Source organism: Haemaphysalis longicornis, unplaced genomic scaffold (assembly GCF_048455015.1).
Source record: "Haemaphysalis longicornis isolate Haplotype H1 unplaced genomic scaffold, Haemaphysalis longicornis Haplotype H1 scaffold_1, whole genome shotgun sequence".
NCBI classification, from domain to species: Eukaryota; Metazoa; Arthropoda; class Arachnida; order Ixodida; family Ixodidae; genus Haemaphysalis; species Haemaphysalis longicornis.
Window position 1 is genome coordinate 472,869,349 of NW_027526203.1, and position 21,520 is coordinate 472,890,868.

Below are 21,520 nucleotides of genomic sequence, written 5' to 3' on the forward strand. Positions count from 1 at the left end.
TGGTATAATTTGTAACATGAAGTAGCAGATTTAAATACAAAATTTGTTTTGAAATACACTAATCCCTCGTTATAACGAAGTTGGCACAAAATTTTGTTAAAAATGGTATTTCGATATAAGCGACCACTCGAGAAATGCGAAAGTAGTTGAGCTTTAATTGCGCCCCAACTGCGAGGAATCAGAACACAATGTATTCAGTGAAGCAAAACTTTATTCAGGTGTAAGCAAGGCAGTGAGCTATGGCTGTTTCAAGTTTTTGCCCGGTGTGAGCAACCCCTGCTCCGATTTGACCAGGCATTGCATGGGGCCGTGGTCGCCGCCCATGCATTAAGCTTTATTTCGAGGCATTCCTGCGTCTCCACCATAGTTGGCACTTTACGTGGCTCATCGTCCACCGGCTCTTGGTCCTCGTAGGGGTCACCAACAAGTGTCAATTATCTCTGCATCCATCGCTGGGGCGACCACGGGAGCCGCAGCGGCAGCCAACGCAAATGTTTCAAATTCACCTTCTGCCTCTTGGCCAGCAATTCTGCCTTTTGGCCAGTTACGGGACACTATGAAAGTTTTGCGCTTGAAAGCGCCGCAAATGCCGTGGCTCGATTCTGAGGTAGTGTTTGTTGAGCTCAAAAAACGATTTTGGGTACACAGAGCAATCAAGAAAACTAACCAGTCTTGCAGTAGGGGCTTTGCATAATCACTGGGCAATTTTTGCCTAGGTGTGCAGCCGTGAAGTTTGTAAAACGAGTTTTTCGACGCCCCGTTGTTGACACTACTAATTTTACGGTTAGAGTGTCGGTGTTCGCACACTGCCGCGTCCACACCATTTTTCAGTATCTAAGAACATAAGTTAATGACCCTAATAAGCATTTGGACCATTTGTCTAAAGTGGGATGGCACGAATCGAGCATGACCGGTGCGATAAATTTGCCAGGGAAACACCAGCTTGCGTTGACCTGCCATATTTACAGCCTCACTTGCCGCTGGGTTGCCGCCGCTTGGTGACACCTCTGCTCACCACTTCGCTTTAAGTGGATCAAGCTCTTCGTGCGCTTCGAGTAATGTGGCCTAAAATGCATGCGTTTGGGTTGGGGCCAGAAGAAATTTCAAATAAAGTGATATTTCTAGTGAAGCGATTTCGTTATAATCAGGGATTACTGTACAAAATTTTACACAAAGTTGAGAAAAAGATATTCTCGTATTTCAAAAGACCAAAATTCCATGCAGTTATGCGATGTACAAAACATTTCCACACTCATTAACAAAAAGTTGAGCGCGAATTGATGACATACACACATTTTTTGAAGCCGCATGCCACTGTGCAAAGGCTGTTTCATGTGGAGGCAAGCCCTCAGTGGATTGCGATAAGACGAAGTGCCAATCGCAGTGGCCCAAAATGATGTGGTCCATTTATAAATTGGGCTGTTTGTTCTCACATAGGGGTCTGCGAGGCATTTTAGGGGGTGTTTAAAGCTTCTTGTGAATGGAATTCTCTTATCTCTCCTTCTCCCCCCCCCCCCCCCCCCCCCCCCCCCTCAATTTTGCTGGCAATTAAAAAAAACTGGCACAGTTTGCGCTAGTGGGCCAAGGCTGGAGAAGCAGCAGAGATGGACTTCCGAACTTTCCGCTGAATGTTCTCTATGACTGACAGGCTCAGATCGTCTTTTCCGCAGGCTTTCACATCTCTCCCAAAGTAGACTGACTGCGTTAGCATGCGCTAGAACCTGTGGCAACTGGCTTTGCAAACTGGCCGTCTGTAGCATGAACTCGGCGGCTGTGCTCCCCACGTGAGCTGGCGAGGAGAACAGCATGCGAGAGATCACGCCACGAAGGCTGGGCAGAGTGTTCTCGAAGGCCGAGCTTGCCGATGCCGGGCACTCGTCACGAGGCTCACGCTCACGTGCGCTCGGTCTGTTTTGGTATTCTTTTCTGGTAACGATGTACGGCGAAACTGAAAACTTAAACAGCTCTGCTGTTATAAGGTGGTTTTGGCTGTGGATGTTTCACTTCTGCACATTGTTAGCACTGTAACATTAGCACTGTAAGCCCGACACGGTGTGGGTAGCTGCTGTGAGAGTGACCATCATTGGACCCAGCACAGAAGGGCGCTCAGAACCACTGAACGAGGCAAATAGCATCGGATGGAAAAACAGCGGCCAGAGCAGAAGTAGCCATTTGCGAGTGCAGCCATGTTTCTCCACTGCTACGTCATGGGCCTTTGCTGTCCCCCCCCCCCCCCCCCCTTCATGGGTTTAGAAATTGCTGCAACGCAGGAGGGGGATGTACTGTACTGAAACAGTGACCACAGTCTTGGTGCAGTGGGCCTGAAAGCACTGTGGGAGGTTTTGAGACCAGCCCTTGGGGCAGGCACATAGCGTTGGCGAAATGGGAGGGAGTGGGCGACCCACAAACCAAGTTTGATCACACTGTGAAGTGCATCTGTGATACGTGGCTTTTTGGTGGATGCTGTGGTTGGTGCCATCTGCATGGGAACTCGTTCTTTCAAGACACATTGGACAGTGGCCAGCTGGCATGCCGGTACAGTGAGTGCCCAGAGCAGCCAATTTTGCCGCCGACAGCATGCAGAGTGTGGGTGGGCGCACTAAACAGTGGGCCTGGTGATGTTGGCAGGACAGGCGGCAAAGTGTGTGGTGCCAACCCAAGCACATGCTGGGTGTTTGCCCCCTGGGCGGCCTTAGCCTGCTGCTCCTCCACACTTGTGCCTGCTGTGCAGTGCTGAGCAGCAGTAGTGTGCCTCGAAGGGTAGTAACACCTCAACAGCATTTGCTAGCAAAAGCCAGGTGGTCACATGGGGGAATACCTGCATGAGCATGTCAGGGCCAGTTAAATGTGGGGTCGTCGGGGCACCAAATGGCCAAGTAGGAGGACGAATGAAGAATGTATGATCGGGCTCAAGTCTGCTGGCGTGTCTGAACCGTCTCTGCTGCAAAAGAATGTAGCAGCGCACTTGGTGCAATCTCATTAGCCTTTCTCATTGCGACTCGTTTGATGCAGCCGGCTGGCCTTCATGAATTAACAGCTTTACATTCTTGGCGTGGTCATTAAATGCTCCGCTGTTGAGTTGATTGGTTGAGGTGGTGTCAAGCGACTGCGAGCTGTCTCTGCTTCTCCTGCGCCCTTGTGTGGAGGCAGTTTTGCACAGTGCTGCGTGAGCAATGTTTTGTTTGTATTGTTCGCCCGTGGTCTCTGTGGCTTGAGCGGCGGGGGATGGCAAGCGTTGTGGCTGCCACTGGCCCACGGGGGGGAGCTGCTGGATGGCTCTAACGTTCCCTCGTAATGGCATGACATGGGGCTTGTGTGCGTCTCGTGTTTGACTGGTGTGTGTGCCTTGGCCTGTTTCTTCTCGTCCCAGGTGCATTGCAAAGGAAGAACTCACTCCCCCTGACAACCCAATCTCTTGCCACCACTCAAACAATGTAGATGATCACTTTGCCATAGAGTGCTGCCGAGATGCCGACTATTGCAATCTTAACATCGTGCCGACGCTGTCCCCGTCCAGTGTGCCAATAGGTAAGGCTTGCCGCCCCTCTCCCCGTGGCCCCTCTGCCCCCCGCCCAGTGTGCTGCCTCTGTGTGTGTGTGTGTGTGTGTGTGTGTGTGTGTGGCCCCCGCTCGTCAAGGCGTCTTGCTCTAGGCTCGCACACGGGACACTCCTTCCAGGCACCGTCCAGCTCTGCTCAGCATGGTCTAGCTACAGGAAAGCGTTTTCTTGTGTGTCTTTGAGCGAGAAAGGAGAGTAACCTGTGCTCTTTTTTTTTTTCCTCCCTGTGTGTCTTTCTCTCTTTGTGCCAGGTGTCTGGACAAAAAAAAGATGTTCCCTCCTGACAATCCGGTGGCGTGTTCAAAGTCTGGCTCGCACAGTCCTACCCATATGGTCATAAGCTGCTGCTCCAATTCTGACTTTTGTAACCGCGATCTCCGCCCAACCTTTCCTCCGGCCCCACAGGCTCCAGGTGGGTCCTGCTGGTCAGGGACAGGCGAAATGCACAGAGGAAACATGCCCATGATCCCCTCTGCTGCCTGCACTAACTGGCCTCACTGCAGTGTCCCAGAGAACAGCCATTGCTCCCGCGTAGGTCTGTGGTGTGTGAAGCCGATTTCCGTAGGGCCTCCATTGATTCTCAAGGGGTCCCCAAGCGCATTCGAATTACTGTGGAACATCTGGTACAGGAGAAAGTTGGAGCTTCCGTGCACCTAGGAGGAGTTCCTTCCAGGTGGACAGGGTGAACCAAAGAAAAGGTGTGACACTGAAACTCTGTGTAGAAGAACTGGGAGAGCGTATCAGTCAGTAGCAATGCTCAGCAGATGGGACGTCAAGAGCTTGTGAAGGCAAAATTGTGCGCAAGACTGGAAAAGATTTGCATTGCAATTTTTGTATTTGGATGAGGAAATGGAGAAGATAATTTGCTTTTGCTACAAGAAAAGTTAATATTCCCACATCTAGACTGACTTTGGCTGCATTGTTGGTGTATGTGAACCCCGTTTGGAACATACAGGAAGTATTCCTTTGGGAAGGGCAGTGGGACCCGCCTTGCATTGCTGCTCGAGTGTCAACAGTTGGCGGCACGCTTTTTCTAAGGCGCTGTGACTGTGGCCTCAGAGGGGTGAAACACCCGTCCTCACTTGCGGTAGTCCCGCTGGGCTCTGGTCAGGTGGAGGGCTTCGCAGCTGACTCCTGGCCACCAGGGCTGTACCGTGTGCGGACGCGCATGGCTGAATGACGCGTTTAACGAGAGCGGAGCTTATTCATACATACCCTCCAATGCAATTCCATTTTGCGCCTTCTGCAAGCAGTGGACTCCAGAAATAGAAGCTGCAGCGAGCTTAACAAAGTTTCTGAGCCTGACAGAGTGCAGCAGCATGCATTTACAACAATAAAATCGGAGTCTGTTTTGCGTAACGAAAAAAGGAAAAATCACGGGAGCATATGCTTGGAAGGAATGGCAGCAAAGCAAAGCAGTACACTGGTTTGAGTTGGCGGAATGTTATCGCTTCAAATCTAGGGAAAGATAGTGCAGGCCTGATAAGCTGCATGAGTGAATATCAAAGCCATTGTCAACTAGGTTGTTCAAAAGCCATAGCATTTTAGTTAACGATTTTTCTGAGAAGTCCTTATGCACAAGTTCTTTGGGTGGCGCAAAGAATGCGTTGGTCAACTCAGCATGCCTACAAAGAAAATAATGCTCTGCCGTGAAATTTCGCCCTGACAACTTGGAAAGGAGAATGGGACAAGGGAAGGGGCACTTCAGGTCGCACATCTCTGTTGAACCTAAGCATTTGTAGTCTTTAAACTGGTGACGGTACACTGTTTATAGCTTGCCTCAGTGTCTTTTTAACGTCTATTCAGGACACTTGTTGACGGTACTTGCCGACAGAGTGCTCACTGATGCATTTGTAAACTGGCGAAGACTAGTGTAGGAAAAAATGTGCTGACAGAGTGCAAAAATATCGCCTGCACAGCAGTGGCCACCCCTTCTCCGGTTGGCAAAGCCAGTTGTTTCCTGGTGGTTCAAATGGCGTGTCGTACCCCAGAGGTTGGGGTGTGCACCTCGGCGTTTGGGGAGTCTGTGTGGGCCCTGCCTGTGCAGTGCCAGGGCGGGCCAGTGGGGTCACAAGGCAGGGAACCGACTGCATGCAGTATGGCTGACCTCAGGTGCCATTGGGAGGCTAAAGTCGCTTGCACTGTTTTTGCCTCATGGTGGATGGAGAATTTGCCTTTCACGTAAATTTGTTTTGATTTTACAGCCGTCTATGGTGTATTGAAGCCGCAGATTTGTTGTATTGAAGCTAAATATGCCCGGGAGTTCAGGGGCAATGACGCTATGTAAATCTTGTTACTTTGTTGTATCAAGGTTTTCTTTATATTGAAATTTGCTATGTCAAGGTTAAACTTGCCCTATCAATACTTAAAACAGGCGCATATTCGTACTGCTTTTAGCTAGGGTGCCTTTGCAGGTGTGCAAGAAGTGATATATTTAAGTAATATGTAGTGAGATATACTTCAAACAGCTTTTTTTCTTGTCAAAGTTAATCAATTTGCAGCACGAGCGTCGCAAAATTTTTTCAGTGAGGTGATGACTAGAGACCGGATTTTTGGCAAATACCTATTTTGCTCCTCCTGTCACCCCATTGTGATATTAGCATGAATTAGAGCTTAAAAGCGCTTTTATGGCGTTTTCATAGTGCCTATAAATGCCTATTTTGGCATTGTGCCTAAATGCCCATAAATGCCTATAAATGCCTGTTTTCAAAATCAGTGCCCATATGAACACTATTTAGCCTCAAGGTTTGCTTTCAGGTGCAATTTGAGAGGGTTAATCATGTTAACGGGTGGCTTCAGCTGTTCGGAACTCTATGGGGTTCAAGCTAGTCCTCTAGTTCTACCAACTGCCGCAAAACAACTGCCAGCAGCTGTGGAATGGGATGCTCATTCTCCATGACAAGAGGCACATATTTGAATCCTAAAGTCTGGAGGGGGTGGTTCTTCCGCGTGCTCTCCAAACAGATTTCTTCAAACAAGTGCAGTCGTCTACAAGCATACCCTAATCCAACTCTATTTTTAAATGCAACGGTTGAGCATGGCACACGACTTCGTTGGCAGATAATTCCAGTTTTAAAGAACCAATAGCAAATCATCACTGCGCAGTCAGATTCCCTTCACCTTAAAATTCACACTGCTGACGGGCTCGAAAACATGCTTTTCCATCAAAAATCTGTTTGGCTGCTAAAGAGCTTTTGAAAAGTGCTCTTCAAATGTGTGGAAGTGTACCTAGCACTGATGGGACATCTTGCTTGAACATTTTGGATAATCATGTGTTTCACCATATGCGGCGCCCGGGAAAGCAACAGTGGCCACTGAACATAAATATGTGCAGTTTGGTTGTTGAATTAATCAAGCCAGTGGATTGCCATTAGTCCAGTAGTTTTATGGACAATTGAATGGCTATGTTCAAGTGTTTGCACCTTTGTGCCAAGTTAAACAATAACATTTTCAGTTTTTCTGACGTAGATACAGGTTGTGCTCGTCTTCGTATGAAATTATTTGCATTTATGGGAAAATTTATGGTGCCTATATTTAGAATGTTGGAGGCCTGAAACGTTATTTTGCCTGCCTATTTTTGGCACCTAAAACGCGCTATTTTAGTGCCTAAAATTCTGTCCTCTAGATGACTTTTTCGTCTTAGGTGGAGTTTGGGGTGTGCTGCAGAGTGCAGAGTCAATTTTGTGGGTTCAAGTGGGGGGCAGTGCATACCATGTTGATGTCTTGCTGCACTGGGTGCAATGCCGGTGCCCAGTGTAGTGGCTCCAAGATGGTCGCGGCCCTGCAACTGCGTCGCTAGTGGAGGCCTTGGCTGTGGCCGTACCAGCTGCGGTCCCAGCCAGCCTGCCCTGTTGTGGCTGCAGCGGCAAGCGAGGCGGGCCCAGTGCCCTCAGCAGGCTTGACCCCCAAAACCAGCTGAGCAGCTTTTTTCATCGGCCATTTGTCGGCTGTGTGCACTTGCTCAGTTTGCCGCCATTGTCATTTCAATGATTCCCAGGTGTTGCGCTTAGGTGCTGCCAATTAATCACGGGGGTGTGCACACATGCTCGGCTTTGAGGGAGGGTTAAAACAAACAGTGTTTTGCACCGTAGTTTTAGTGAGCACATTATCGTATGTAATGGTTAACTGTTGCGTACGGTTGTGCATGACCAGCTGCCGCACAGCCGAAGAATTTTCTGTCAAGGTCATTTGGGTACACGAGCAGTGACTGGTAAATGAAAATAAACACATTCCTCGTAGGAGGCATTGACGGAAGTGAAGCAACCTTGAGGGAGCTACTGCAAGTGTTCTGGCAAAAAAACTCTCCTTAGGCAGATTGACCCTCTTGGAGTCAGAAAACTCATGAGGTCCTTCCTGTCGGATTTTGCATGTGAGTGTGCAAAAGGAAAGCTCTTCAACCAAGCCAAAGTCAAGAGAGGTTCTAAAAGTTTAAATCAACAGGGATACTGGAAAATAAAGTATGTTACTTGGGTAAATGAATATGGTGCCACCGTTGCTTATCACTTTCATGACCGCGGAAAAACCGGTTCTTTTTGGGCATTCCTGGAAATGTTGCCCACAGAGTGATGCTGAAGTGTAAGATACGAAATTATTGATAGAGAAAAAATAGGGCTTTCTAACAGTAATAATTTCAAAGAACAGATTTATAGCAAATTTTATAAAAAATTAAAACCCAGAAAGTAACAAAAAAAAAAAAACAAAATGATGGAAACATCAATGCCACTTTGCACAGGGTACGGATGAAAAATTTTCGAAATATACACTTTGAACATAGTGAATGAAAAACTAATACTGCAAAAATGAGCTCTCTAAGTACAGTAGTTATTTACATACATACAATTATATAAACACTAGTTCCTACTGGTTGTTTCTGAAGCGTAGGCTATGATATGATAGAGGAAGAATGGGGCTTTCCAACAGTAATAATTTCAAACAACAGATAAGAAATTTTATAAAAAAAATTGTGAAGAAAAGTAACAGAAGAAAAATTGATAACCTGAATACTACTTTGCACACGGTAGACATAAAAACAATTTGAAATATACACTTTGATTTGACCATAAACCGCTTATAGAATAATTCTGCAAATATGAGCGGTCAAAGTACAAAAGTTATTTACATACAAAAATATCAACAAACAGCCTCGTGCTGCTCCGGAGCACTACGCCAAGGACAACAACCGGCCGTCTTCCTGGAGAAAACTCTGCTCTCTGTGCAGCCGGCGCCAAACGGTCTCGCCGAACGTCGTAGCCACGCTGCAGATAAGAGCTGTGGCCTTCAGATCAGGGCCGGATCTGTTTACAACAGCGTGCGCCCTCGATAGAGCGACCAGAGAAGAAAGCGAAACGCAAGGGCGCACACCTGGTGATGGTCCGGGGCGACTTGACGCACTTTCGTTGACCGCAGGGAAAGCCTGATGAATCGAAGTTGTCTACTGTGTCTTTGCTGCTACCATCACGCACAGAATCAAGCTCAGTTACATCGAAGCTGCTGAAATTCGCCGTTAGCGTGAAGCATCGAATCGAAGTCGTCTGCTGTGTCTGTGCTGCTACCATCATGCCAAGAATTATGCGCCTTTAGTAACGAGAAATAAGGCAAAGTTTAGAACTGGTGTCGGTAGACGACATGAAACGTGAAAATGACGACAGCACACACAACCACTTTGTCAACTGGAAGCACGTGACCAAAATTGAAAGCCAATCAGAAAAGACTTCCGGAAAATTGCCTGAATTGCCGGCAATTTGTGTAGTCGAGAATAGGGCCCTTGCCTCAAGCATCGGACGAATCGAAGTCGTCTGCTGTGTCTGTGCTGCTACCAGCATGCACCGAATCAAGCTCAGTTACATCGGAATGTGCCGAAATTCGCCGTTAGCGTGAATCATCGGACGAATCAAAGTCATCTGCTGTGTCTGTGCTGCTACCAGCACGCACAGAATCAAGCTCAGTTACATCGGAATCTGCCGAAATTTGCCATTAGCGTGAAGCATCGGACGAATTGAAGTCGTCTGCTGTGTCTGTGCTGATACCATCACGCACAGAATCAAGCTTAGTTACATCGGAATATGCCGAAATTCGCCGTTTGCGTGAAGCATCGGACGAATCGAAGTCGTCTGCTGTGTCTGTGCTGCTGCCATCACGCACAGAATCAAGCTTAGTTACATCGGAATCTGCCGAAATTTGCCGTTAGCGTGAAGCATCGGACGAATTGAAGTCGTCTGCTGTGTCTGTGCTGATACCATCACGCACAGAATCAGCTCAGTTACATCGAAATCTGCCGAAATTTGCCGTTAGCGTGAAGTATCGGATGAATCGAAGTCGTCTGCTGTGTCTGTGCTGCTACCATTACGCACAGAATCAAGCTCAGTTACATCAGAATCTGCCGAAATTCGCTGTTAGCGTGAATCATCGGACGAATCGAAGTCGTCTGCTGTGTCTGTGCGGATACCATCACGCACAGAATCAAGCTTAGTTACATCGGAATCTGCCGAAATTCGCCGTTTGCGTGAAGCATCGGACGAATCGAAGTCGTCTGCTGTGTCTGTGCTGCTACCATTACGCACAGAATCAAGCTCAGTTACATCAGAATCTGCCGAAATTCGCTGTTAGCGTGAAGCATCGGACGAATCGAAGTCGTCTGCGATGTCTGTGCTGCTACCAGCATGCACCGAATCAAGCTCAGTTACATCGGAATGTGCCGAAATTCGCCGTTAGCGTGAAGCATCTGACGAATCGAAGTCGTCTGCGATGTCTGTGCTGCTACCAGCATGCACAGAATCAAGCTCAGTTACATCAGAATCTGCCGAAATTCGCTGTTAGCGTGAATCATCGGACGAATCGAAGTCGTCTGCTGTGTCTGTGCGGATACCATCACGCACAGAATCAAGCTTAGTTACATCGGAATCTGCCGAAATTCGCTGTTAGCGTGAATCATCGGACGAATCGAAGTCGTCTGCTGTGTCTGTGCGGATACCATCACGCACAGAATCAAGCTTAGTTACATCGGAATCTGCCGAAATTCGCCGTTTGCGTGAAGCATCGGACGAATCGAAGTCGTCTGCTGTGTCTGTGCTGCTACCATTACGCACAGAATCAAGCTCAGTTACATCAGAATCTGCCGAAATTCGCTGTTAGCGTGAAGCATCGGACGAATCGAAGTCGTCTGCGATGTCTGTGCTGCTACCAGCATGCACAGAATCAAGCTCAGTTACATCAGAATCTGCCGAAATTCGCTGTTAGCGTGAAGCATCGGACGAATCGAAGTCGTCTGCGATGTCTGTGCTGCTACCAGCATGCACAGAATCAAGCTCAGTTACATCAGAATCTGCCGAAATTCGCTGTTAGCGTGAATCATCGGACGAATCGAAGTCGTCTGCTGTGTCTGTGCTGCTACCATTACGCACAGAATCAAGCTCAGTTACATCAGAATCTGCCGAAATTCGCTGTTAGCGTGAATCATCGGACGAATCGAAGTCGTCTGCTGTGTCTGTGCGGATACCATCACGCACAGAATCAAGCTTAGTTACATCGGAATCTGCCGAAATTCGCCGTTTGCGTGAAGCATCGGACGAATCGAAGTCGTCTGCTGTGTCTGTGCTGCTACCATTACGCACAGAATCAAGCTCAGTTACATCAGAATCTGCCGAAATTCGCTGTTAGCGTGAAGCATCGGACGAATCGAAGTCGTCTGCGATGTCTGTGCTGCTACCAGCATGCACCGAATCAAGCTCAGTTACATCGGAATGTGCCGAAATTCGCCGTTAGCGTGAAGCATCGGACGAATCGAAGTCGTCTGCGATGTCTGTGCTGCTACCAGCATGCACAGAATCAAGCTCAGTTACATCAGAATCTGCCGAAATTCGCTGTTAGCGTGAATCATCGGACGAATCGAAGTCGTCTGCTGTGTCTGTGCGGATACCATCACGCACAGAATCAAGCTTAGTTACATCGGAATCTGCCGAAATTCGCCGTTTGCGTGAAGCATCGGACGAATCGAAGTCGTCTGCTGTGTCTGTGCTGCTACCATTACGCACAGAATCAAGCTCAGTTACATCAGAATCTGCCGAAATTCGCTGTTAGCGTGAAGCATCGGACGAATCGAAGTCGTCTGCGATGTCTGTGCTGCTACCATCACGCACAGAATCAAGCTCAGTTACATCGGAATCTGCCGAAATTCGCCGTTAGCGTGAAGCATCGGCGAGCGGCGGCGACGCCATAGCTAAAACCACGTGAGCTCGTCTCCCCGCAGGCGAAGGACATTTAAAAATCCCCCACGTGACGGAAAAACGAAACTCAAAAGCGAAACTGTTTAAATGCTTCCTCCTTTACTATTTGAATGGCATTAGCGTTGCAGAAGCGCTTGGAGAATGCCAAAATTTGAATTTATATTCATCGATGCTATCGATGGGAATAGGCGCGTTCATGAAAGTTTTTTGTTGTTGTATAGCTAAGTACAGATTGGTACGGCTGCTGCATTCTCATCCTGCCATCGCACATTGCACTGAAAACAAGGCGAAGGCAAGGTAAGCGAGGCAAGGCAGCAACAAGGAAGCAAGGCAAGGTGGAGGGGTGGATTAAATTTACCAGGCACCGGCTGTGCCTTCCCGGTTGCTTGGGTGGCCCTGTCAGATCTCTCGAGAAGGTGGCAACAAGAAGAATTTGTAGTGCCCCTAGGATAAAGGTTCATTAAAAAGTTTCCTTATCTGGAATTTTCAAAGTGGAATGCCTCTTAAGCCTAATAGTCGTGTGGGAGAACAGGGACCATTCGTGGGGTGCACTGCGAGCTTCTGCCGGTCAGAGCAGGCGAGAGCTTCAATGGGTGCAGCCTAAAAAACACAGCAGCCTATCATCCCGCCACAACAGGAGGCTTCTCACAGTCTCATTGACCAAGCACTCTAGAGGCACCAGCCCCGTCGTGTGTTCAGCATGACTAAGAACCAGCTAGCTCCGTAAGCAGGTGTGTGCCGCAGTGGGAGCAATGGCTGTTCCTCGTGGAAGAGTGTCCTCCGTGCTGTGTCCATGTCTTGCACGACTGCCCCAAGAGCTGGCCGTGACGAGGAGAGAGTGGTCGGCCGGCATCGTTCACCTGTCACTCCCATTGCGAGACTGCATTTCGGGCAAGGTTAGCTGTGAGCAGTTGCGAAAGCAGGTCAGTGTTGTTCCCCTGCGTGGGTGTCCCCAGTATCTGTCCGAGTTTTCTCGTTTGGTCCTAGCCTTCCAGTGCATGCCGCTTCCAGAATTTGTGCAGTCTTCGCTCCTCCAGAGAGCTGCATCGTAAGAAAACGTACAGTGGTTGCTAGTGAAGGCCTTCCATAACTGAAGCAAGACACAAAGGCTGCTGCTGCTGGCTGTGGAGTTTGTCCTGTGTGTGTGTGTGTGTGTTAGAGGCTTGTTTGCTTCCTTTGGGGCCCAGGAGGTAATTGCGTCTCACGGGGGGGGCTCACTGAGACATGCCACTCCACCCCCTGGTGTACATTGGTACCAGTGCTGCTACCTCTGAAGCGTGGGTCGTGTTTCCTCCAAGTGATGGGTGCCGAGGGGAGGGAGTGTGTATTCAGAAGGAGCTGCTCCCAAATGCACTCGTCTGTGCCTTTTCTGGTATACTGAGCCATGCTTCTCAGGCATCGTGCGTGGGAAATTTCATGTTGGCTGATCAGCTGACATAGTTGTGGGGGGTGCGTGGTTGCTGCAACCTGCCCCGATTCAGCGGCTGTTTGTAGAGCATTTGGGGGAGAGGTTTTGGCATGGTAAGTGCTAGTGCATATGCAGAGATTCTGTTTTTTTTTGTCTTTCTTAAAGCCATGCAGAATAAAAGCAAATTATTTCAGCCATGTGATGATCATTTTTGCAGTGTATACCAAAGCAGGTTGTTGGTGCAAAACGACCTGCACACTGCAGTTCAACTAGCACCTCAATTTAACCACTGCAACGAAGAAAGCTAAACTGTTTTAAACGTGCACCAGTGTCGTCGGAGGCCAGCTGCAGCAGAGTTTCACCTTGGCCAAATTTGTCCCGAACGTGGTCCAGATAAGGCAAGAGGGGCACAACCAGCACCGTATGTCTCTGAAGAGAGTCGCTTGTGGCAGATGACAGTGTAGAGCCGCCAGTTGAGCAAAGGGGAAGGCCTTTCAGGCGCACTCCTCCCAGTCATGTGCCGTCAGAGTGAACTAGAACACAGTGTGGTTCAAACGAGCTGCCAAAAATGAAGCAAAAACGGGAACCCCTGAAGTCTTGCGATTGTCTCGCCGCCACACAGTGGTCAGTGGCAACTTGGGCATCAGCGTGATAATTTAAAAACAAACAAACAAACAAATCAATAGTTATGAAATTATATAAAATATAAGCAAGCAAATAATTATTTACATAAATAATTGCACTTCATTATTACTACTGCGAAAGTGAAGAGGGATTCCCTGTATTCTTGCGATGGTGGCCCGGCATGCGGCGGCCACCAACAACTCCCACATCGTCTGCTACATGAACGTCTGCGACGCGGAGCCGTTGCATGGGAGATAATGCACCCCGTGGCTTGAAGACAGCGCGTACATGTTAAAAACCGGACACGAAGCGAGTAGTTCCCTCGGCTAAAATATGCACCAGTGGCGCATCAGTTCACCAAATATATGTTGCTTCGCCTAATCTACCCTCGGTTTTTAACGCTTGGTGAAAAGCGTTGCGGGGCTGACTAGCACCTTGCTGCATGAGCATGCACTTATGAGGTGAAGATTCAGCAAATGTAATGTTGCATAGAACAAAAGCATAGAGTGCTAAACGCATTTGGTGCTAAAAAAGTTGCGGTGCTGTGTTTTCTTATAATCGCATACTACACATTTGCCCGTGATTGTCTGTTCCAAGGAAGCACGAATATTTATTTCATTGTCAGAGTATGACTATTGCATATTGTGCTCAACAGAAAATAAGTATTAAGGGTCTATACAGTAACCCTTCAGCATAGTTACCCAAGGCTTCACGGGTATGAAAAAAAAAAAAGATATAACACTGCGGCGCTGGTGGGAATCGAACCTTGGGCTTTTGCATGTGAAGCGAGTATTGTACCACTGCGGCACAATCCCTAACGAATTTTACCCGTCTCTTGCTTCACTTTTGATGTATTGAAAGTATAGGCGTTTGAACCACTCTGTGTTCTAGTTCACTCTAGCGCCGTGTGCTTGGCCAGCATTGACGTACGTCACTTGTGCCTGGCCGTGGTCCTACCGTGCCCTGGTCAGGGGTCATTTTGTTCTGACCACACAAGGGCAGCATTTGCAAGAGGTTCAACTCTTCGCTGCAGTTGGCCTGCTTCAGAAGAGCTCTGTTGGGAGAGAGATGCCTTCTAGGCTCGCTGTGCGCCACTGGCTTGAGCACCATGTCGCCCTGGTGGCAGTGGCAAGCAGGCCAGGGACTGCTCGGACCAGAGGTGGCACTGGCATACGCAGGGTGCACGAAGCCTTCATGGCTGGTCTGCCCTTGCCCGAAGGAAAACAGAAAACATTGGGAGGCCCCCACCCTCTCAGAAATGAGATCCTGCATATGCCACTGACCACTGGGTCCTCCGTTGGTCCTTTGGGAGCATTATTGAATTTGCCATGTCAGCCGAGCCCTTTTCTAGTGAAAGCATTGGCATTGTAATTGCGGTCCCCGTCAAAGCTGCTCGTGCTTGCGCCTGGGCTGCAGGTTAGTAGTGTGTTTTCATCTCGGCCGGCCTTGCTGAATTGGCCACGTACAGGTGTACAGTTTGCTGTGAGGCTAAAAAGTTGGGGTTTGAATACGTTAAGCACTTGTCACCCGTTCCACTTTGCAGCAGCAGTGCACGTTTGTTAGTGTCCCTGAAAGAAGACTAAAGGGGGGACAATTTCGGGATTAGGGAGAGAAGGTGCCGGCGGTGTTGCAGAACTTAGTCGTTTGTGAAACATCTGCTGCCGCACATGCACGCCAGAGTTCTTCCCCCCCTAAACGCTGGCCGTGCGCCTCCCTCCCTTGTGGCGGCCACAGGCGGGCCCGCCGTGAGCCTGGCCTGGCCCAGCACCCATGAGCTGGCCTTTGCCATTGGGGGTCCCATCTGCCTGGTGTGTGTGGTCATCATGGTCGTCTACCAGCTGTGGCAGCAGCGGCGACGCCACTTCCGCTATGAGATGGAGACGAGCCTCGAGAGCGAGCCCATCCTGCTGCCACCGGGACAGACCATCAAGGACATGATGGAGATGACCACCTCGGGCTCCGGCTCGGGTCAGTCCCCGGTCTCTGTCTGTGCGCCAACTTGGCTGGCATGGTTTTTTCTGAGGCCAGCATGCAGGTTTCTTATCACTGCTGCCACTGAACTCGAACGGCCGCGCATTGCCACTATGCATAACCAGAAATTGGCATCTTTTCTGGAAACTGTTGCTTCTGCGTTTAAACGGCAGCCGGCCAAGTGCCGCAGCATTCGATGGGCCAATTGTGGCTGCTTCTTTGCCTTCTGCTATTCTTTGAGCACCAGCTGAGTCGTCTGTTTTCATGGCAGTATAGGCGGCAAGAAGGGGACTGGAGAGCCAGAAGGGTCACAGCACAGTGCCTGCCAGCAGAGAATGTGCCTGTGGGCAGGGCAGTGCCTGCCGCCTGCATTTCAGGGCAGTTGCAGTGTTGCAAGGGATTGTCAGCAGGCTCCTCTGGGGAGGGGCACAAGCGCGTTTCGTGAGCATTGTTCGATAATTTGTCTTTCATCCTTGCAACTCTTGGGGAGCATGGGGACCAAATAATGCTCTCCACTGCAGTTCAAAATCACGCTTTTTTCAAGGGGCCACAAAAACAACATACAGGTCTGTTTCATTCCAGAGATTTGCTGCCCCCGCGCTTGTCCGGCAGTGAACGATTCAGTGAGAAATTAATCATTTCAAGCCCGAATTTTAATTCTCCCACTAAATCGCGTTTCGTGACGCCAGCAATGACGTATCCAGGGTAGGTACTTGAAACGATTGCTAGTATGTTGACTAGGGCGGTGAAATATCTTGTTGCCTTGTTTTTGTTCATCCTCCCAGATGGCGCTACTATGCTGGTCAGGACCGCTGTCCGCACTCGCTTTATTTTTGACCAGATTTGTGCCTGGCTTATTTCTGTTACGGGTAACAGTAATCTTTCCGTGAAACGGGGGCTATGCTCGACAAACAGATCACGTAGGACAACGTCGCCTATGCCAACTGGCCAGTGTCATGTGAGACGAGCCCAACGCATCGGACTGCTGTGCAGCTATGGCCAGCTGCACAGTACGCACTGCTGCTTCTGTGTGTGCATGTGCGTTTGTAACTTTCCTTGTTTACCCCACCATTGTTACTGCTATACAAGATATGTGCACTAAATTTCATTGAAAATAGCTCTTTCTGCAAACTTATCTCGCTGTTCAATTTGCATTGACTTTTGTCGGCCTCAGCCAGTTGCAACCAGCTGCCCATAATACATCACGAGCCAGGGTGTCGCATGGGTGTGTTTTCCTCATTGTACAGCTTATTTGAGTGAGGTTTGCTTTGAAAGTGGCGTCAGTGTTATTGTGATGAGGCAATCTTTCAAATGAACCAAACTTGCGTTTTGTCTTTGTGGCCCCTTTAAAACATGTCCCTTATGCATAGGTGAAAACAAGAAAACGGTGAACCTTAATTGTGTGCAGAACAGTGCATCCTGGGCTGTCGTGTTGAGGGTGCCCCTTTGTCTGTTAGCTGTGATCACTGGCTGCCCACTATTGCACAGGCGGGCAAAATAGTAGGCATAGCAGGCCAAGAGTGGGCACGGGACGCTCTCCCGTGGTTGCACATTGCGCAGCAGCGTCATTGTGGGCAAGCGTCTACGGAAGGGCCTGGCCCGTGCCCTTGCTGGGGGCACGAGTTGCAGTTCCCCACCAGGCGTGGCCCCGTGCAGGTCTGCCGTTGCTGGTGCAGAGGAGCATTGCGCGCCAGATCCAGCTGGTGGAGGTGATTGGCAAGGGCCGCTACGGGGAGGTGTGGCGAGGCCGGTGGCGGGGCGAATCGGTGGCCGTCAAGATCTTCTCCTCACGGGACGAGCGCTCATGGTTCCGGGAAGTGGAGATCTACCAGACAGTGATGCTCAGGCACGACAACATCCTCGGCTTCATAGCAGCGGACAACAAAGGTGATGCCTGTCTCGCATACTGGTGCGTCCAATCGTGCTCCAGTGAGAACGAAGTGCTCCACTTGCAGTCCTAGGCCTTCCTCCCTTTCCGGAATGTTGAGCATCTCCTAAAGTGCCCCTTTTTCGAGGGCAGCATTGTTTGAGTGAGCGAAAGCAATGGCATGGGGTTCTAGGTGCTGCACAATGGCAGTGCTGCATTGTGGTATGCCTGGCATTCTGTGTGTCATCTTGTACAGCCTGTGGCGAACTGTCTTATGGAAAGCGACAGTGACTACAGGGAAGAGGGGTCTTGGAGGAGGGGTCCGAATTGCACTTTGGAGAAGGCTTTAACAAAAAACACATCACGCGCACGGACTATGTTCTGCTGAATAGTGGGTGCTGTGACTTCATGCCCTCGTGCCACACGCAGCATCCAGGGGTGCCCAAATGGGCCACAACCTGTGCCTTGTTCTCCACAGCGACTGTGTGTGCCATGTTAACCACGCTGCGGATGGGCCTCGGGTTGTTGTCATGCCTGAGACTGTTTGCCCTTGAACGGGAAACCGTGAACGGGGCTTGGGGGCTGCAAGAGCTGCTTGAGTGGAAGCAGCGCCCTTTTTGTGAGCACCCAGGCCCCGTCAGATTAGCCAGGATGGCTTGCAGCCAGGGCAAACATGGCTAGCTCATGCGAGTGGCTGCTGTTGTCCTTAGAAGCAAATAAGGATTTTGTTGGTATACTTCCTACTAGGACCAAAGAAGCTGGAAGGGACACTATCTAGCACTAAGGGTGTGATTGTGCCTTTCTTGTGCAGACAATGGGACGTGGACGCAGCTGTGGCTCATCACAGACTACCACGAGAACGGGTCACTCTTCGACTACCTCATGCGCATTCCAGTGGACACGGCCACCATGTGCAAGATGGCCTACTCCATCGCCAACGGCCTGGCCCACCTGCACATGGAGATTCTGGGCACCCAGGGTGAGCTCCACTGGCACCCACCAACTGTGGCACTGTGAAGTTGATTGCCCCAGCCGTAGCAGACAGCCCCGGTGCAAAGAAAAGCAATCCCTGCCACAGTACACACTTGCTTGCAAATGCAGCGTTTCCGCATCACTCTGTCCCTGGGGTGTGTGGTTCCGGGAAGAGTGGACCTCTGCCGTTTAGTTTGGCACGGCTGCATGCCTGGCTGTGGCGGGGGTTTTGCTAAGAAGCATCTCCTGCGTCATCACAAGAACGCAACTGGTCGCCTGCAGTCAAAAGATGCATGCATGCAGGTGAACCATACCTACTGAACACTAGCTCATATATACAAAACAGCCAGTGGCCGAAGCCGATATAATTAGTGCAGCTGACTTGGAACGAGACGGTAGTAAACATCTTTGGTCAATGGCGCGCGAGTTTTCAACGCCTGCTCCTGGACTACGGTGGCACCTCCTCGGCATTCGTGGGAACACGTGGCCAGCACAATTATTCCCCACCAGTGAAGAGGTGGGCTTGGTGGCTGATTTCAGTGCGCAGTGCCATGCCAAGATGGCAATCAAAAAACCTTTCTGATTGGCTCGATGAAAGTGAAAGCCAACGGGAAACAAGCTTTCGGGAAGATGCATGCATGGCGATGATCCATCACTAAAGTCAGGCTCAGCTCGCTCCGGGTGCTTTGTGATGTGCTCTGAAACGTTAGAAAAAAATGGAAGGGGAACAGCAGATAGGAATGCAAGCATAATTATTTATGTCTTGAGAAACAAGGTGTCATAGGCCGTCAAATGCCAGCCGAGAGAGGTACGAAATGTGTTAACTTTCAGTGGAAACAGAAAGCTGTTGATCCGATACGATTCGATCCAAACCAATCCAATGCTCTTCGCGCTTGCGCAGAACGGCCCTTCACGGCCCACGCGAAACTGCTCAACCTCGGCCAGTGTAGCTTACACTACAAAAAGCGCATAACGTGGGCTAAATTTTCACGGTAAAACGTCGTACGCGCTGCTTACGAAAGCGCCCATCAAATATCCTCCGCGGAGGTAAGCCTAATCGTCTGGCCAGCCGGCATCCCCGAGCGCTTCGAAACTCCTGCCATAGGCCTCCTGCGCTGCCTAGGGGGCGCTGCGCAAGCGGCTTCCGGGCAGTACTTCCCTGTACTACAAAGCTGCGCGGGTCCCATAGGATCCCATGTTGACAGAAGCAAAATGAGCTCAATGGTCCCGATTTTTTTTGCCACATGGTCACCAGCGAGCCCATCCCCGACGCGTCAGATCTTTTCCGGCGATCTACTTAGCTTTGGGGAAAAAGCTTTGTAGCGCTAAATACGTTTACAGCGCTGACGAAAGTGCCGGGACGATGACGGCGCTCTGCCACTCGCAGGTTCACCTATCGATTGTCGTATGAAGTGAAATTTGAAGTGAAACTTCTAGTTTAAACTAATACTCTAGGTACCTGCGCTCTACACGTGCCTTTTCATTAACCCTTTGAGGGTCGAATTTTTTTGCCAAATGCGACCCGCCAGGGTCGATTTTTTTTATTGCTGATTTAAATTCTTTGGATGAATCTATTTCGAGAAAAAATTATCGTAATTTTTTTAGGGTGACCATAAAGTGACGAAAAAATCGTTTGTGTTATTACATATGTGGTTTATTCATGAGTAACAGAAGAAAAATTGAGTAACAGAAGAAAAAGAAAAATGAAGAAGAAGAAAAACGAGTAACAGAAGAAAAAAAAGAAGAAAAAGCCGACCGTGGTTTAATACATAATCCCGCTACAACGAAGTCCGCTTTAACGAAAGTTCCGCTTGAACGAAATATTTCCAATTTCTCGTCAGCTAGCCATAGAAGTCAATGAAACAAAGTACTCGCCACAACGAACCATTTGTCTGGCTTGCTTTCGCTTCAACGAAATTTTTAATGACTTGGGCTGGGTTTGAACAATTAATTTACAATAAAATAAGCATAGCGCCAGCTGTCTGTAACTTTTTATACATTCAGGACACTTTAGTTTCACCGAAAACATGTGCGGTGCGCCCACACTGCCACCCGAAACAAAAACAAACTCAGGTGGACGCCATTGTTTGCTGGTGATAACGATGTGGCCGGCTGTCTCTGCATGAGGCACAGCACCAGTTCGCCAAGCCGGAGCTATAGCCAATCCAAACCTTTGCCAATCCGTATCCAGTTGAAAAAATTGAGCGAATGTGCTCTGCTGCTGGCGCAGCGCCGTCATGTATGTGTTGTGAGCAGTTGACCTTGCAGTTTTCCTTCTACAATACTTCAAATTAAAAAGCAAAAATAACGTTTTAGTGATTAGTCTTGATCAAGCGTCATCCTATCGTAGTAGCGAGCGGGCGGTCGCTTTAAATGCTAGTGCGCGCGGCTTGCCCGCCAAGGTCAGTTGCTGCCGTGCCTAGTCAGAGGATAAGATAACGGCGCCGTTCCTGCCACAAGCGAGAGGGGGGCTTCCAACCGCCTAGCAGCTATCTGAAAGTAATTAGCTCAGTGGAAACGCCTTGCTGTACAGCAATACGCTTTGCGCCACATTTCTTCATTTCTTCACCTCTCACCTCCTCCTCAGTATCGCGCTCTTTGCGTGCTGGTAAAAAAAAAAAACAGATACCGTATTTTCCGGTCTATAAGTCGCACCCCCCTCAAAAAGACAGCTTTTCCGAAAAAAAAACGTATATAAGTCGCACCGGTGTATAAGACGCACCGGTATACAAGACGCACTTGTTAATTAGGTAAACTCATAGCGAATAATATCGTTAGAAAGTGCGGCGAAAGTACAGAGTTGCGGCGGCGGCCGCCTATGAACGCATCCCCCGGTAGGAATGGCTAGACGCGTGCATATACCGTCCAAAGTCTAGACAGAGCTTCTCAAAAATGGTT

At 49.3% G+C, this 21,520-nt stretch overlaps 1 protein-coding gene across 2 annotated transcripts in view; it reads left to right on the forward strand.

The window, feature by feature from the left end:
• Babo (TGF-beta receptor type-1 babo) overlaps positions 1–21,520 on the forward strand; it is a 57,471-nt gene that overhangs the window by 13,837 nt on the left and 22,114 nt on the right. Inside the window, exons 3-6 of one of the 2 annotated variants that reach the window (XM_077688210.1) lie at positions 3,810–3,970; positions 15,547–15,780; positions 17,440–17,670; positions 18,462–18,629. In XM_077688210.1, the coding sequence (XP_077544336.1) occupies positions 3,810–3,970; positions 15,547–15,780; positions 17,440–17,670; positions 18,462–18,629 (794 nt within the window). Of the gene's footprint in view, positions 1–3,370; positions 3,529–3,809; positions 3,971–15,546; positions 15,781–17,439; positions 17,671–18,461; positions 18,630–21,520 lie in introns of both variants that reach the window. The other variant, XM_077688211.1, reaches the window with a different exon arrangement.